This window comes from Prionailurus viverrinus, chromosome B1 (assembly GCF_022837055.1).
Source record: "Prionailurus viverrinus isolate Anna chromosome B1, UM_Priviv_1.0, whole genome shotgun sequence".
In the NCBI taxonomy this organism is placed as follows: domain Eukaryota; kingdom Metazoa; phylum Chordata; class Mammalia; order Carnivora; family Felidae; genus Prionailurus; species Prionailurus viverrinus.
The window spans coordinates 7,783,934-7,798,334 of NC_062564.1; the positions used below are offsets into that span (position 1 = coordinate 7,783,934).

Below are 14,401 nucleotides of genomic sequence, written 5' to 3' on the forward strand. Positions count from 1 at the left end.
AGCCTGCTTGGGATTCTCCCTCTCTCTCTGTCCATCCCCTGCGCGCGCGCTCTCGCTCTCGCTCTCTCTCTCTTTCTCTTTCTCTTTCTCTTTCTCTTTCTCTTTCTCTCTTCCCCCTCCGAATAAATAAACTTCCAAAAATTTTTTGAAAATCAGGGGAAACTGGCTGACTCAGTCTGTTAAGCATGCAACTCTTGATTTTGGCTTAGGTCATGATCTCAGGGTTGCATGATTGAGCCCTGTGTCAGGCTCTGTGCTAGGCATGGAGCCTGCTTAAGTTTCTCTCTCTCTCCCTACCCCTCACCCCCACTCATGTACTCACTCTCTCTAAAAAAAGAAAAAAGAAAAATCATACACCACAATCAAGTGGGATTTATTCCTGGAATGCAAGGGTGTTTCAGTGTTTGCAAATTTATCGATCTGTTATATCAATAAGAGAAAGGATAAAAACCATACGATCATTTCAATAGATACAGAAAAACCATTTGACAAAGCACAACATCCATTCATGATAACCCTGTGCAAAGTAGGCCTAGAGGGAACATATCTCCACATAATAAAGGCCATATATGAAAAACCCACAGCTAACATCATACTCGGTGGTCAAAACTGAGAGCTTCTCCGCTAAGGTCAGGAAGAAGACAAGAATGTCCACTCTCACAACTGTCATTCAACATAGTACTGGAAGTCCTAGCCACAGCAGTTAGACAACATGAAGAAATACAAGGCATCCTAATTGGTAAGGAAGAAGTAAAACTCTAGTTCCGGATGACATGATACTGTATGAAGAAAACACTTAAGGCTCCACCAAAAAACTATTAGAACTGAAAAAAGAATTCAGTAAAATTGCAGGATACAAAAATCAATACACCGAAATCTGTTGCATTCCTGTACACTAATAATGAAGCAGCAGAAAGTGAAATTAAGGGGCCGCCTGGGTGGCTCAGTCAGTTGAGCATCTGACTCTTGATTTTGGCTCAGGTCATGATCTCACAGTTCATGGGATTGAGACCCATGGTGGGCTCCATGCTTAGTGTGAAACCTGCTTGGGATTCTCTCCCTCTCTCCCTCTCCCTCCCCCACTCTCCCATGCTCATATTCTCTCTCTCTCTCTCTGTCTCTCTCTCTCTCAAATGAAAAAAAAAGTAACATTAAGAAAACAATTCAACTTATAATTGCACCAAAACCAAAAAAATTTCTAGAAATAAATTTAACCAAAGGGAAAAGACCTCTACTCTGAAAACTGTAAAACACTTTAACAGAAATTGAAGATGACACGGAGGAATGGAAAGACATTCTGTGCTCATGGGTTGTAAGAACAAGTCCTGTTAAAATGAACGATAAAGAAGATGTGGCATGTACACAATGGAATATTGTTCAGCCATAAAAAAGAATTAAATCTTGCCATTTGCAATGACACGGATGAATCTACAGGGTATTATGCTAAGTGAAGTCAGTCAGGGAAAGACAAATACCATAGGATCTCACTCATGTGGAATCTAAGAAAACAAATGAGCAAAGGGAAAGAAAAGAGGCAAACCGAGAAACAGACTCTTAACTATAGAAAGCAAACTGATGGTTATCAGAGGGAAGGTGGATGAAGGGATGGGGGAAATAGGAGATGGAGGTTAAAGAGTACACTCGTGATGAAAAAAAATCAACCAGGAACTACTTGACACACAAATATTAGCCATGTGAGTAACAAATATATACATATATAATTTTTAAAAAACATAATAAAATTAAATTTTAGTTGGAAATTGGCTGTCTCACCCTCAAAAATGTAAGCTCCATGAGATCAGCAACTGTCCTCTATTTTTAGGAGCGTATTCTCAGCAAAACACTGCGCTGCTGACCCTCACTGTGCGTTGAACAAAGTGACTATTTAAAAAGTATTTCTTCAGTATACAAATGGATAGGATTACCTTGTATCCGACCGATAGACTAGTTCTACATTCGTATTTCTCTGCTTTATATGGTTGGTAAGCGTTTGAGTAGTTGAAATAAAAATTAGATATTAACGCAATATGTTTTCTTGGTTAAAAAAAAAAAGTCCTTTATACTTGCATGCTTACTACCAAGTGTACCTAATAAATTTCATTTTTATTTTTAAAAACTTTTTAAAAAATGTTCTAATAGAGTATCCATATTTTAGGTAGCACCTTAGGAGATAAGTGAAAAATACCTTGAACTTACAAAGTTTATTCATAAGATATCTCTGAATTTACAATTTGGATGTCTGTACATTCCTTGAATGTTTATTATTTAATTTTTAAGATTTTATATTTATGTATCCACATACATATAGCCACGAAGACGTACTCACGTATACATGTAAATATTTGTATTACACAAAGTGTATTTCCCCATGTGTAGAACCTGGCCCATTTATCAGTGGGACTTAGGCAGATGTGATAATGCACTTTTAGAGATGGGCGTGCCAGTTGCAAACTGGTGTATTTCTGCATGTGGGCTTAAGTAAATATAAGTATTATGACCCGTAGGACAAAAATCAACAATTTGAAGGAAGTTTGTGATGACAGTTGGGTCCAAATGTGTAACTTCCTCTCTTTACGTTTAGAGTGTGGGGGCTGTTTGTATGATCATTAATGGTCATTAGTGATTTCCACAGTTCCACCCTGTTAGTGCTGGAGTTAGTGCCCTAACTCCATTTGGAACAGTATTCCAAGTATGACACTAGGGTATAAATGGTTGCTTAGTTTACTCTCAGTCTCTTGAGAATAACAAATGACTATCATGAAAAGATCAGATCCACATATCATGTTTCCAGAGGATCCTTAGTGGGAACAGTTAAAGCATCTCCTACTGGAGTAGCCACGAAAGAGTATTGGGAACCCAGGACTGTAACTTTCATTGGCTGGGACAGCCTTGTCTGCAGGGAGCTTTCCCAGCATCCTTCAGGGGAAGCATTGCTATTTGTACTCATGCCACAGAAAAGTTTCTATGATTAATAATTTGCTTACCAGCAAGGAGGCAAATCTCAGTTACTCACCATTGCGGACCCTCGTTAAGACCCAATAGCTATGAAATATAAAGGTATGAGAAATATGCACCAAGTTATGAACCTGGACATTTAAAAAAAGACCTTATAGAAATACAGATTCCATGATCTCTGATCTAAGATTAAAAATAGCAATAGCAATTCATCCAATTAAAAGGGAATATAAGGAAACCCTTCACACTCTGGCAGTTTCTGGAAATCATGGTTTTACTTCTGTGAGTTTTCTAACTACGTTAAGGAAGCAAAAAATTCTAGTTTCAGAAATTAGAACTGTAATACATTTTAAAATTATCAGTAACAAATAATATCAACTTTTTTCATATTTTAATGTGCCACTGATGATATTCCAGAGACATGATAGCCACTGGCTGTGAAGATAAAAATGTTCGTGTCTATTACGTAGCCACCAGCTCTGATCAACCGCTGAAAGTCTTCAGTGGGCACACTGCCAAAGTGTTCCATGTTAGATGGTCTCCTCTGCGGGAGGGAATTCTTTGCAGTGGCTCTGATGACGGGTATGTAGTTTTGGATTTTAATTTTTTTGTCCTTAAAATCATAAGCTTATAATTTTCCAGAAATGTACACATTCGTGTGATCCAACTTTTGGGTGAAAATATGTAACAAGTACACACGGGCAGTTAACACTTACCTAATTGCATTTAGCCAAAAGTAAATTAAATTTTGCCACACTTAAGTTGTCATCATATTCATGATTTCTATTTCTTTAACTTGTTTTGTTTACTATGGATGCTTATTTCTATCTTACTAGAGACAAAGTTAACAGAAACAAAATTTTTAAAGGATCAGTTTGGAAAGAGAAAAAAGATCCAAAACAAATAAATCTCTGTAAAACACAAGAATTTTAAAAAATAATGACTCAATATTTAATATGGAAAACAGATGTACTCTGTTTTCATTAGGAAAATAAAAAAAAAAGATGATCTTGTATTTTAGCGTGAACAGAATGTATTTAGAAATGAGAGTGATTTAACATTTTTTTTCGGGGTTTGTGAAAAAGTTCCTGAAATCTTTTCTATGTTTTATATTCAAACAGGATAGATTTGCATAGTACAGCTTGGTCCCTATTTTAATACGAGATAAATTAGGGTAAAAAAAAAAATCTTACTTTAGGCAGATAGAAATCTGTATACAGTCACCACAGGTTTAATATTGAATAATTAGCTATTTTCATCTTGAAATTATGGCATCCATCCAAATTTCATAAGAAAAACAATGTGAAGTTTCTGTGGGTTTTCACTGGAAATGTTACTTAAAGTAAGGTTATAATGTCAAAGTGAAGGAGTTGACTTTATGGTAAGTCTGTTAACATAGACTTCAGTGTCTAAATTCTATGGGTACATGGAAAAAAGTATAATCTTCAACCATTGTCTAAGAAATATTTGTCAGAAAGGTAGTAGTAAGAATTTTACTTATTTATGATAATGAAACTTGAAAGTCTTGTAAATTCAGGTTATTGATCCCGTTAGTAGTCATATAGGTGATAGCATGCTGTTGGCACCTGTAAATAATGCTTGTGTGCAGTGGGGTATATCAGACTCTTTTTGTGTTTGGCTACCAAATATAATTATGTTAGCCTAGTGTTTGCCTAATCTAAATTATGTCATAAAGCAATACCTGTTCTAGGGAATGCCTCTTAGAATAAATTATTTTGATACAACTCACTTTAGCATAATCTTATTTATGAAAGAGTGATATCAACCAAAAATAACTTAAATGGTAGCATAAGAGATTAGCACAAAGTTAGGTTATGATATGCGTGGACACATTGTCCTGTACTAGGGTAAGGGGAAGAAAAAGGAAGGTTTTATAGAAAGCAAAAATAAATATGCCTTAAATAAAATTATATAATGTGTCTTCTTTACTTTGTACAATGGGTAGATTCAAGTAATGTCATGAATTCAGTTATATTTAATTTTGTACTTGATTTTAGACTGATTGCACACTGACTAAGCCACTTATTTTATTGACCAAAACATGAAGGAATGATTTACTCTTTGATAAGAGCATAAAGATGAATTGATTGTTCAAATAATACCCATCATCAAGCATGCTATATTTTCATGATGTACAAATAACGTGAGGGTTGTTAGATTATTTTATATGTATTATTAGTCATATTTTTCTTTTAGCTTTATCTGTGCCGGATATTTCTCTTGAAGAAAGAAATGTTTTAAGTATATAAACTGGAGTAGTATATTTAGTATCAGTAGTAAAGGAACAGTTAAAGTACGGAAAAATATGTTGAAGTAGGCTAGCTCTAGCCTAACTATTTGTTCATTTCCATGATGAAAAGAATTGTAGTAGAACTTGAAACTAAAAAGCTTTTCCAGTTTACGGAGAAATAATTGTACTCCACTAAGAGTGTGTCAGTACTTTAGATAAGTTGTAACTTGAATGGTATCATATACATAATATTCTGTTTTCAGTTCTGTTCGAATCTGGGATTATACTCAGGATGCTTGCATAAACGTTCTTAGTGGCCACACTGCACCTGTGAGGGGATTAATGTGGAATACTGAGATCCCTTACCTTCTCCTGTCTGGCAGCTGGGACTACACTATAAAAGTATGGGACACTCGAGAAGGAACTTGTTTGGATACTGTTTATGATCACGGTGCAGATGTATATGGTAATGTGTTTTTCATGTACTTTCAAATTTTGTTGTATTACTGATGGTTATAATTTCTGAGAAAAGCAATATTTTTTGAATAAGGCTTACAGTGCTTCATTTTAAAAGAACGTTTTTCTTATTAGAAACTGTACTTGTTTGTTACTGAAATGTCAGAATACACAAGATAATCCAAAACATTATGAGGAATTATTTGTGTTTCTGTGCACACAGACCCACGCACACACATATGGCTTGGATTTTTCTCCCTTCCTTTACCATCTCTTCATAAAGAAGTTGTGAAACAGGGAATCATTGATAAAGTAGATAGAACTTACCAAACCATTCTTCTGCCTTTACTCTTGGATATTTAGGACAATATTTTATTTTTTTAATGTGATACTAAGTCAATAAATATAATTGAGCTGGGTATGGAAACCAGATTTCTTGTCTTTTGCATGTCACTTTCATTTGTAAACCCAAACTTTGATGAGAAAATGGTTCCTTAGAGAAAGGTACCGAATTCTAGCCACTTGTGTCCATATATGTCATATCAGTGGACTTTTAGTTGAAGCAGTGGGGCTGAGTGTGTGGGAGAGATACTGTTTCTGGATGTTATTAACTGGAAGGTCCCAACTGTTCCTTCTTGCAGTTGGAACTTCTGTCCATCTACCATTACCATTACCATGTATTCCATTGGCCATTGGCGTGATAGTATGCTTACTGCTGAACCACCCGAAATGTAATTTCAACATTTTCATCCAGGACCGTTTGCTAATCATTATTCAGTTTTGTATCCATATTAATAGACTATGCTAAATAATTTCTTATATTCTTGTATCATTTTCAGCCAAAATAGAAATGCTGTCTTAAAACACTCCTTTATAACTTCAATTCTGTAGAAGTTTTATGAGATACATACAGATGAAAAGTATTTTTCAATGTTTACTTTAGTTAAAGTAGGTTTCTTTTTTTCCATCAGGGTTAACATGCCATCCCAGCCGCCCCTTCACCATGGCATCTTGTTCCCGTGACTCTACAGTGAGACTCTGGTCATTAACACCTTTAATCGCTCCTTTACCAATAAATATTCTGGCAGACAGATCTTGGGAAGAAATTATCGGGAACATTGGTATTGCCAATATGCATGCATTAGATTTTATTTTTCAATACTATCTTCTAAGCAGTCCTTTCTCACTGAATTATGTCTGTTCTTTAGATCATGCTGTGGAACAAGGCACTCCCCCTCTATTGTGTGGTAAAGTAACAAGAGATATTAAGCACGAAATAGAGAAGCTAACTGGTAATCCTCGAGCAAAGAAGCTAAGATGGTTTTCAGAGTGTTTATCAGTGAGTATTTTAGGAATTAGGTGAACATTTTCCCTGTAGTCTAAACGAGTCATGACAACTGTTGTCCTCAAGTTACAACGTATTTGCTCATATCATCCCAACTCAGTGGGTCCCTCTGAACATACCTCGTACAGAATAAGAAAACAAATGGAAACCAGAAACAATAAATGAGATAAAGCATAGTTATAATTTTGTTAATCTTTCAATTTAAATATGCCTTCGTTGTGTTTGTGAAGATGCAAAGTTCCGTGTGGTTTTTAATTCATCCGTGTATCCTTGGTTTTTCTGTATCAACCTTTTAGCCTCCAGGTGGCAGTGACAACTTATGGAACTTAGTTGCTGTGGTAAAAGGACAGGACGATAGCTTGCTCCCTCAGAACTACTGTAAAGGAATAATGCATTTGAAACATCTGGTTAAATTTAGAACGGTAAGTATGTATGTCAGGATCATGTACTCAAGCCCAAATTATTTTTGCCTTTTCACTGTTGAAATATAAACATTGTTTTTCAAAATTTACATAATTAGAGTTAGTAAAGTAAAATGAGTAACCACTGAGAACATAAATAGTAAAAACCGATCATGAGACTATGAATTATTTGAGACCGGATTAAGGCAGCCACGGTTTCTATAGGTTGAATCTCGTGTAATTCTTCAAAGTCACTTGGCACCACCTGAAGTGGTGTTACCCTTACCCTATTACCAGGTGACCATGATGTGTGGACCCCTCTGATTTTAGTCTCAGAGGCTGAATACGCTGTATTCTCGGATATGTTTTATCAAAACTGGCCATATTATAGCTCTTAATGAATTTCATTTCGAAATTATCAGTGACCTTATCCCTGGAGTGATATACCATACAGACAGACCACTCCTGGGACCTGAAAGAGGAAATAGCTTTTATATTTGCAATGAAATATCTGCGGTTAACTCAACTGTCGGTGAGGAGAACCATTCCAGAGATGTGGATCGAAAGGTCATACGGAACAGTTATTTTCCTAAAGGAGCGCCTTGATCACAAACGACACCTACCCACTACAACTCTTACCACCTGACAGTAGGAGAGCCTAGACAGTGAGCCTGTCACTTTTAATTTTTGAGGTTTTTCATATATGTTTTCACCAGTTACATATCACTCTATCATTCACTACTTTTTGGCCCCTGGACTTGTATCTAACCATAACAGCTGCTAAGTTTTAAGGACAGTGGGATTTAGCCTTTCTCTACCCCATACCAGACACATCTACTCTTTACTCCCCACACACATCAAAATATTAAGGTGAAAGAGGTATCATGTTTTATAGAGAAAAAGTATTGATTTTTAAAAATACCTAATTTCCATTGCTATCTGCTTTTAAAATATGTGCCCATGTAATGCTTTTATAATCATCTTTTATCACCAGCTCTTGTGTAACAAAATTTAGAACATTTTGTTTTCTTTTTAACCAGTCTGAAGCCCAAGAATTAACAACAGTCAAGATGTCTAAATTTGGTGGTGGTATTGGTGTGCCTACTAAAGAGGAAAGACTGAAGGAGGCTGCAGAAATACATTTGAGATTAGGACAAATTCAGAGATACTGTGAACTTATGGTTGAACTTGGAGAGGTAATGTGCTAAAATCAGTGAGTTTAACAAAGTAGTCTAAGTATTGGTGGAAGACTAAATATTAAGCTTATCTCAGGTAGTGTGCCTGAGAACAGTACTTACCAGAGTGAGATTTCCCAGGCCAGCAGCATCAGCATTACTCGGGAACGGGTTAGACGTGTATTTCCCAGCCCACACCTACAGAATCAGAAACTCCAGGGATGTAGCCCCACGACCTGTGCTTTTATAAGCCCTTCAGGTTCTTCACATGCCTGAAGCCTGAGAACCACTGCCCTGGGGTAGGATCTTTGATTCCCTTTGATATCTAAAAAAATACCCATGTTGGCTAATTTGCTCACATTGGGCTCCCCTCACTAATACGATTTGTTGTGACTAAACCCCACACTGGCCACAAGAAGGGTTGTCGCTGAGGATTTTCTGGTGAATTATGGTCCTAGGGCACATCCTGAGTTAGAGGACTGATTCAGCAAAACAGAGTTTTCAAGAAAAAGGTTAAGATAAATCTATCCTATTAAAGTTAGGGTAGTGGTTATTTTTGGAAAGTGGGTGGCAAACAAACTAAGACAAGGAGGAGAAGGGGTTTCTGTTTCTTGATCTGGATGTGGTTACTTGATTGTTTTCAGTTTGTGAAAATTTATGGAGCTTTTTGTTTTTCTGAATGTCTACATTGTTCAACAAAAATTCTCCCAACCCTCCCCTCCCACCAAAAAAACGGCAGGGATTCATTTCATAGTTGATGAAAAGCTCTAAGTTAGTTATTTTATAATTACAAAATACTATTACGTGTACTATTAAATAATATAAAGTAAAACTGAACAATAAAGTTACATTAAAATATATCAAAATTAAATTTAACTCGCCTTTTTATTCCCCTATACACTAGAAACAAATAATGAATTACTGCTTGACCTAAAACAAAATGTCATTTTAAAATGTTACTGAAAACACATTGCAAACTATAAAGTGTTCAGGAGCAGTATAAAAATTTTACTTCTAAAGAAATAGAGGTTTGGCTTAAAGGTTACCTTTCTAGCAAGACACTGTTAGAGTATTGATCAAATTCAAGAAGAAAAAGAATAAATAAATTTTGGTAGAATACAAATTCTTCATCTTCCTGAGTTTTATATTTGGGTATGTATTTTTTAAAGCTATATTTAATTCACATTTACAGATACTTTCACAGTGTCCGCTTGTGGAGCTTGAGAATTTTGTTGTGCAAGGTCATCAGGGTTCTTAACGATCCAAAACACTGTCCTTCCAATCCTTAAGAAATACAGACGTCTTTGGAGCGCTTCACGATATCCTCCTTCTGTAGTTTCTGATTCTTTGAGATTAATTCTGTGAGATTAGGAAAACAGTTAATCTCTCCACTTACAGGACATGTTTTTATAGAAAAGGCTTGATGATTTCAAAGTTCATTTAATCTACATTTTAACTTGTTTCTTGCATTTGCCTCTACTATAATAAAGACAAATTTTCCCTAAAAGCATAATTTAGGTTACATTTTTCTAAAAAGGTAACATGACGACAGGGGTTCCTGGGTGACTCAGTCAGTTAAGCGTCTGACTCTTGACTTAGCTCAGGTCGTGATCTCATGGTTCATGAGTTTTGAGCCCCCATTCTGGCTCTGCACTGATAGTGTGGAGCCTGCTTGGTATTTTGTCTCTCTCTTCCTCTCTCTGTCCATCCCCGCTTGCTCTCTCTCTCTCAAATAAAAATAAACTTAAATAAAAAGGACACATGACTACAAATAATGTAGTATTAAAAAGTTGCTATTTTGTACACCCAAAACTAATTTTATACTCTATGTTAACTAACTGGAATTTAAATAAAAACAAAAAACATTTACCTATTTAAAATTTAACCTATTATTTTCAGGCTAATTACCAATCTTCTAGCCATAATTGTAGTAGAATTCTACTGTTTGGGAGAGCCTTAATTAAAATGAAGTTTAGATCCATGTTGTGATATTCAGAATTCTTCACCCTCACTTCCCTTCTAGACATGAGTTCAGTGAAGTCTATGTTTTCCATATAATTGTCTCACTTGCCTTGATTGAACTATGATCTTTAATAACAGTCTAATTTTTAAAATATGAAGATCAGGGATGCCTGGGTGGCTCAGTTGGTTAAGTGTCCAACTTCAGCTCAGGTCACAATCTCAAGCTTCGTGACCTAGAGCCCCGTGATGGGCTCTGTGCTGCCAGCTCAGAGCCTGGAGCCTACTTCAGAGTCTGTGTCTCCCTCTCTCTCTGCCTCTCACCCACTCGTGCTCTGTCTCCGTCTCTCAAAAATGAATAAATGTTAAATAAACGTTAAAAAAATTAAAATAAAATACGAAGATCAGTTTATCAACTATAAAGAAAGATATGACAATAAATAAAATTTATAAAAAAACAAAGAATAAAAATAGAAATAAATGTCATATTTTTTAAACAGAAGAATTTCAGTGTGTATTATTTTGAACATAGGACATAGATTACCGTAGAACAGATTACTCTGGTGTTGTGTCAGAAGGGGAGGTACTATGTTTTTTAAACTACACACTTAGGTAGTACTATTCCTCTCCCCTCCCACTGCCCCCTGTCTAGGCTTGGGATTTTCGTTGCTGAATAATACAATTTACGTATTTTACTTTATTTTAAAATGTAATATTTATACTCTGTGGAATGGGATAGAATTCAGAAATATTCCTGGAAATCTAAACACCCTAAAAACACACGAAAAACTCCTATTAAAAATGTGAGTTCGTTTAAACAACAAAAAAAAAAAAGTTAAGAGTTAGTACAGTCAAAATACACTTTGCCTTTCTTGTTTTCTGTTCTAGTGGGACAAGGCCTTGTCAGTCGCACCGGGGGTGTCTGTGAAATACTGGAAGAAGTTAATGCAGAGGTAAGCACAGAGTCTGTGTCCAAATAGATGTTTTAAAATATGTTAACATGGAAGCAATATATCAATAGTAGCTTTTGAAATTTTCTAGTCTTAGGTTGTCTTTAAAAACAGCTGAGTTTTATGTCTGCTAGTGCCGTAAATTAAATGAATTGGTTACAAGTCACTTGGTGTTCTTCTGTTTGACCTGGCATCTGAGAAAGACAGTGGAAGGCAGATTCTCCATGTCAATGGAGGGATTGACGGATGAGTAAACATACTTACTGGATAATATATTGCTACTGAAATATAGGTGGTAAGATTTTCTGAAGGTTTCCTAAAGTTCACAGAGTACTTCTTCTGTAAATAATCTCAGTTCTCTTTGGCCACCAATCCCTGCCGTCTCCCGTCCGTGAATACGAGGGAGGCACTGGTGAAGCCTCTTTCTGAGATGTGTTGGTTTCCTATGGCCCCTGTAACAAAGTATTATCAACTGGTTGGCTTTAGACCCACAGAAATTTATTCTCACAGCCCGGAGGCTAGAAGGCCAATATCCAGTAGTGGGGAGGACTGGTTCCTACTGAGGTCTTTGAGAAAGAATCTGTTCCACGTGTTTTCCCCAGCTTCTGGTGGTTACTGGCAGTCGTCGGCCTTCACTGAGTCATGGGTGCACCACTCGAACCCCTGCTTTCTTCTCACGGTGCCTTAGTCCCTGTGTGTCTGTGTGCACATTCCCTTCTTTCTTGGAGGACACCAGTCATAGCAGATTGAGGGTCTACCCTCAACCAGTTGAACTCCCTCTGTACTGATTACATTAGCAAAGACCCTCTTTCCAAATAAGGTTACATTTGTAGAGACCGTGGTTGGTCCTTCAGTAAACATGTTTTGGGCAAACACATTTCAACTCACAGCGTAAGACTGTTTCCTATTCTAGTCATTCAGGGAATATTTATTTTTTTAGTGCTCACTTTGTGTCTAGCACTGTGCTAGGCCTGTAGACTACTATTTCATGACTAATTCCCTTGATTCTGGCCTTAAAAATGAAAAAGGTTGATTTTTCTTCCACGAGACATGATTTAGAAGCAAATTCAACTGCAACTCACATGTATAAATAAAAATCTGCCTGAGGCTACGCATGAAATGCAGAAGGACTAATGAACACATTTGCCGTTGGAAAGTAGACCGTTCCCTGGCACCTGTTTTCCCAGCAATAAGTGCATCAGCGGGCTGGCTGTGGGCTCCCTGTCTTAAGTTCTAAAAATCCCAAATAATTCCAAGTTCCTGTACCCTCACTGCACACTTGTGAATGTTATCTCCCCCCGCCCCCACCGAAATCTTTAATAAAGCCATGTTAGCAGACAATGTTTCTTTCACGAAACAATTGTGTTTCAACCTCAGTGAAAACTGTTTCAGATATCTTTGGAAACCAACACCTGCTTTTCTCTACTCCTTAATTCACATGGTGGCCAGAAAATGGTCTCCTCACGGCTCCTAAATTTATGTTGTATAGATGCAGCCATTCAGAGAGATTGTCCATTTCTCGGTCCTAGTTCCTTAGAAGGGGATATTATTACTCCTATAACAAAGAAATCAGTGTCACAATGGTTGAAAACACAGGTGTTGTGGAGAATTCCAGCGACCCTGTAGATTGGAGATCGTTAACAGTGAGCTGGGCAAACAAAAACTGTGCTACACCAACCCAGAGATTGGCGATTGAAATGTAGTTTAATGCAAATGCCAGCATATATTAAATATGCCAGATTAGTGTTCTTTTTTTTTTTTAATTCATTTATTTTGAGACAGAGAGCATGAGTCAGGGAGAGGCAGAGAGAGAGAGAGAGAGAGAGAGAGAGAGGGAGGGAGGGAGGGAGGGAGGGAATCCCAGGCAGGCTCTGCACTGTCAGCCTAGCGCCCGATGCAGGGCTGGAACTCACGAAACTGCAAGATCATGACCTGAGCCAAAATCAGGTCAGACACTTAACCAACTGCGCCATCCAGGTGCCCACAGATTAGTTTTCAACAAACCTGAGGCTAAATAATAAGAGTTAAGTTAATTTGGTTGGTCACTGGGAAACTACTTGGGACTTATTTAGGAGAAGAGAAACACAGACAGGATACAGAGAGACAGAGGCAGACACAAGTAGATTCTTGGTAATCTCCAAGATCAGGATCCTGTTTTCCCCTCACATGTCAGGAACTTTTTGTTTTTGTAAACTGCCTTGCTTGGGGTGCTCATAGTATTCTATATTTTATTGTCAGTATTTATACTCTTCTCTTTTTTAATGATTTTAAGTTACTTGCATTTAAAGGGTTTGCATTCATGGTTGTGCTCCCTAAAACGTTTAAAATTCTGTCTTTAATGCAGTAGACACGCACGTATTTATTAATCCAATTGAAAGTAGATATCCCATCACACATCTAGTTTAAAGCTTATTTTCAGAAAATATATTGCTCACTTTAATAGATAAGCTGTATTCATTTTTAAGACCTAATATGTTCAGTGCTTTTAAAATATGAAAATATGTAGTGTTTTAAGAGAAAATAGGTTATCTATTTTATTTATTGCAGAAAACTTTTGTCTTCCATATCTGATTTGATTATAAAATCTGAAGCTTATAGAAAAGTGATGTGCAGAAGGGTTTTAGGAAATCTACCACATATTTTGGATATTTGGCTGCTTTAGGTATTTCAGAAAATCTGAGTCCAACTGAGAACCTTGACATTGGTATATTATAAAGAAAGCTGTTCTTATTTTATTAGGAGAGCTGATCAGTTAATCCAGGAAGATAAGGATGATGTCATTCCATACTGCATCGCCATTGGAGATGTGAAAAAATTAGTGAATTTTTTTATGTCAAGAGGTCAGCTTACAGAAGCTCTGCTTGTTGCACAGGTACCAGTACATGATCACACAGGCCACCTACCCTGGC

The 14,401-nt window shown here is 36.7% G+C and overlaps 1 protein-coding gene across 3 annotated transcripts in view; it reads left to right on the forward strand.

The window, feature by feature from the left end:
• WDR17 (WD repeat domain 17) overlaps positions 1–14,401 on the forward strand; it is a 108,333-nt gene that overhangs the window by 72,697 nt on the left and 21,235 nt on the right. For all 3 annotated transcript variants that reach the window (XM_047857659.1, XM_047857657.1, XM_047857658.1), the window contains exons 13-20: positions 3,373–3,537; positions 5,470–5,672; positions 6,634–6,783; positions 6,871–7,001; positions 7,304–7,429; positions 8,449–8,604; positions 11,431–11,495; positions 14,232–14,364. In XM_047857659.1, the coding sequence (XP_047713615.1) occupies positions 3,373–3,537; positions 5,470–5,672; positions 6,634–6,783; positions 6,871–7,001; positions 7,304–7,429; positions 8,449–8,604; positions 11,431–11,495; positions 14,232–14,364 (1,129 nt within the window). The remainder of the gene's footprint in view (positions 1–3,372; positions 3,538–5,469; positions 5,673–6,633; positions 6,784–6,870; positions 7,002–7,303; positions 7,430–8,448; positions 8,605–11,430; positions 11,496–14,231; positions 14,365–14,401) is intronic.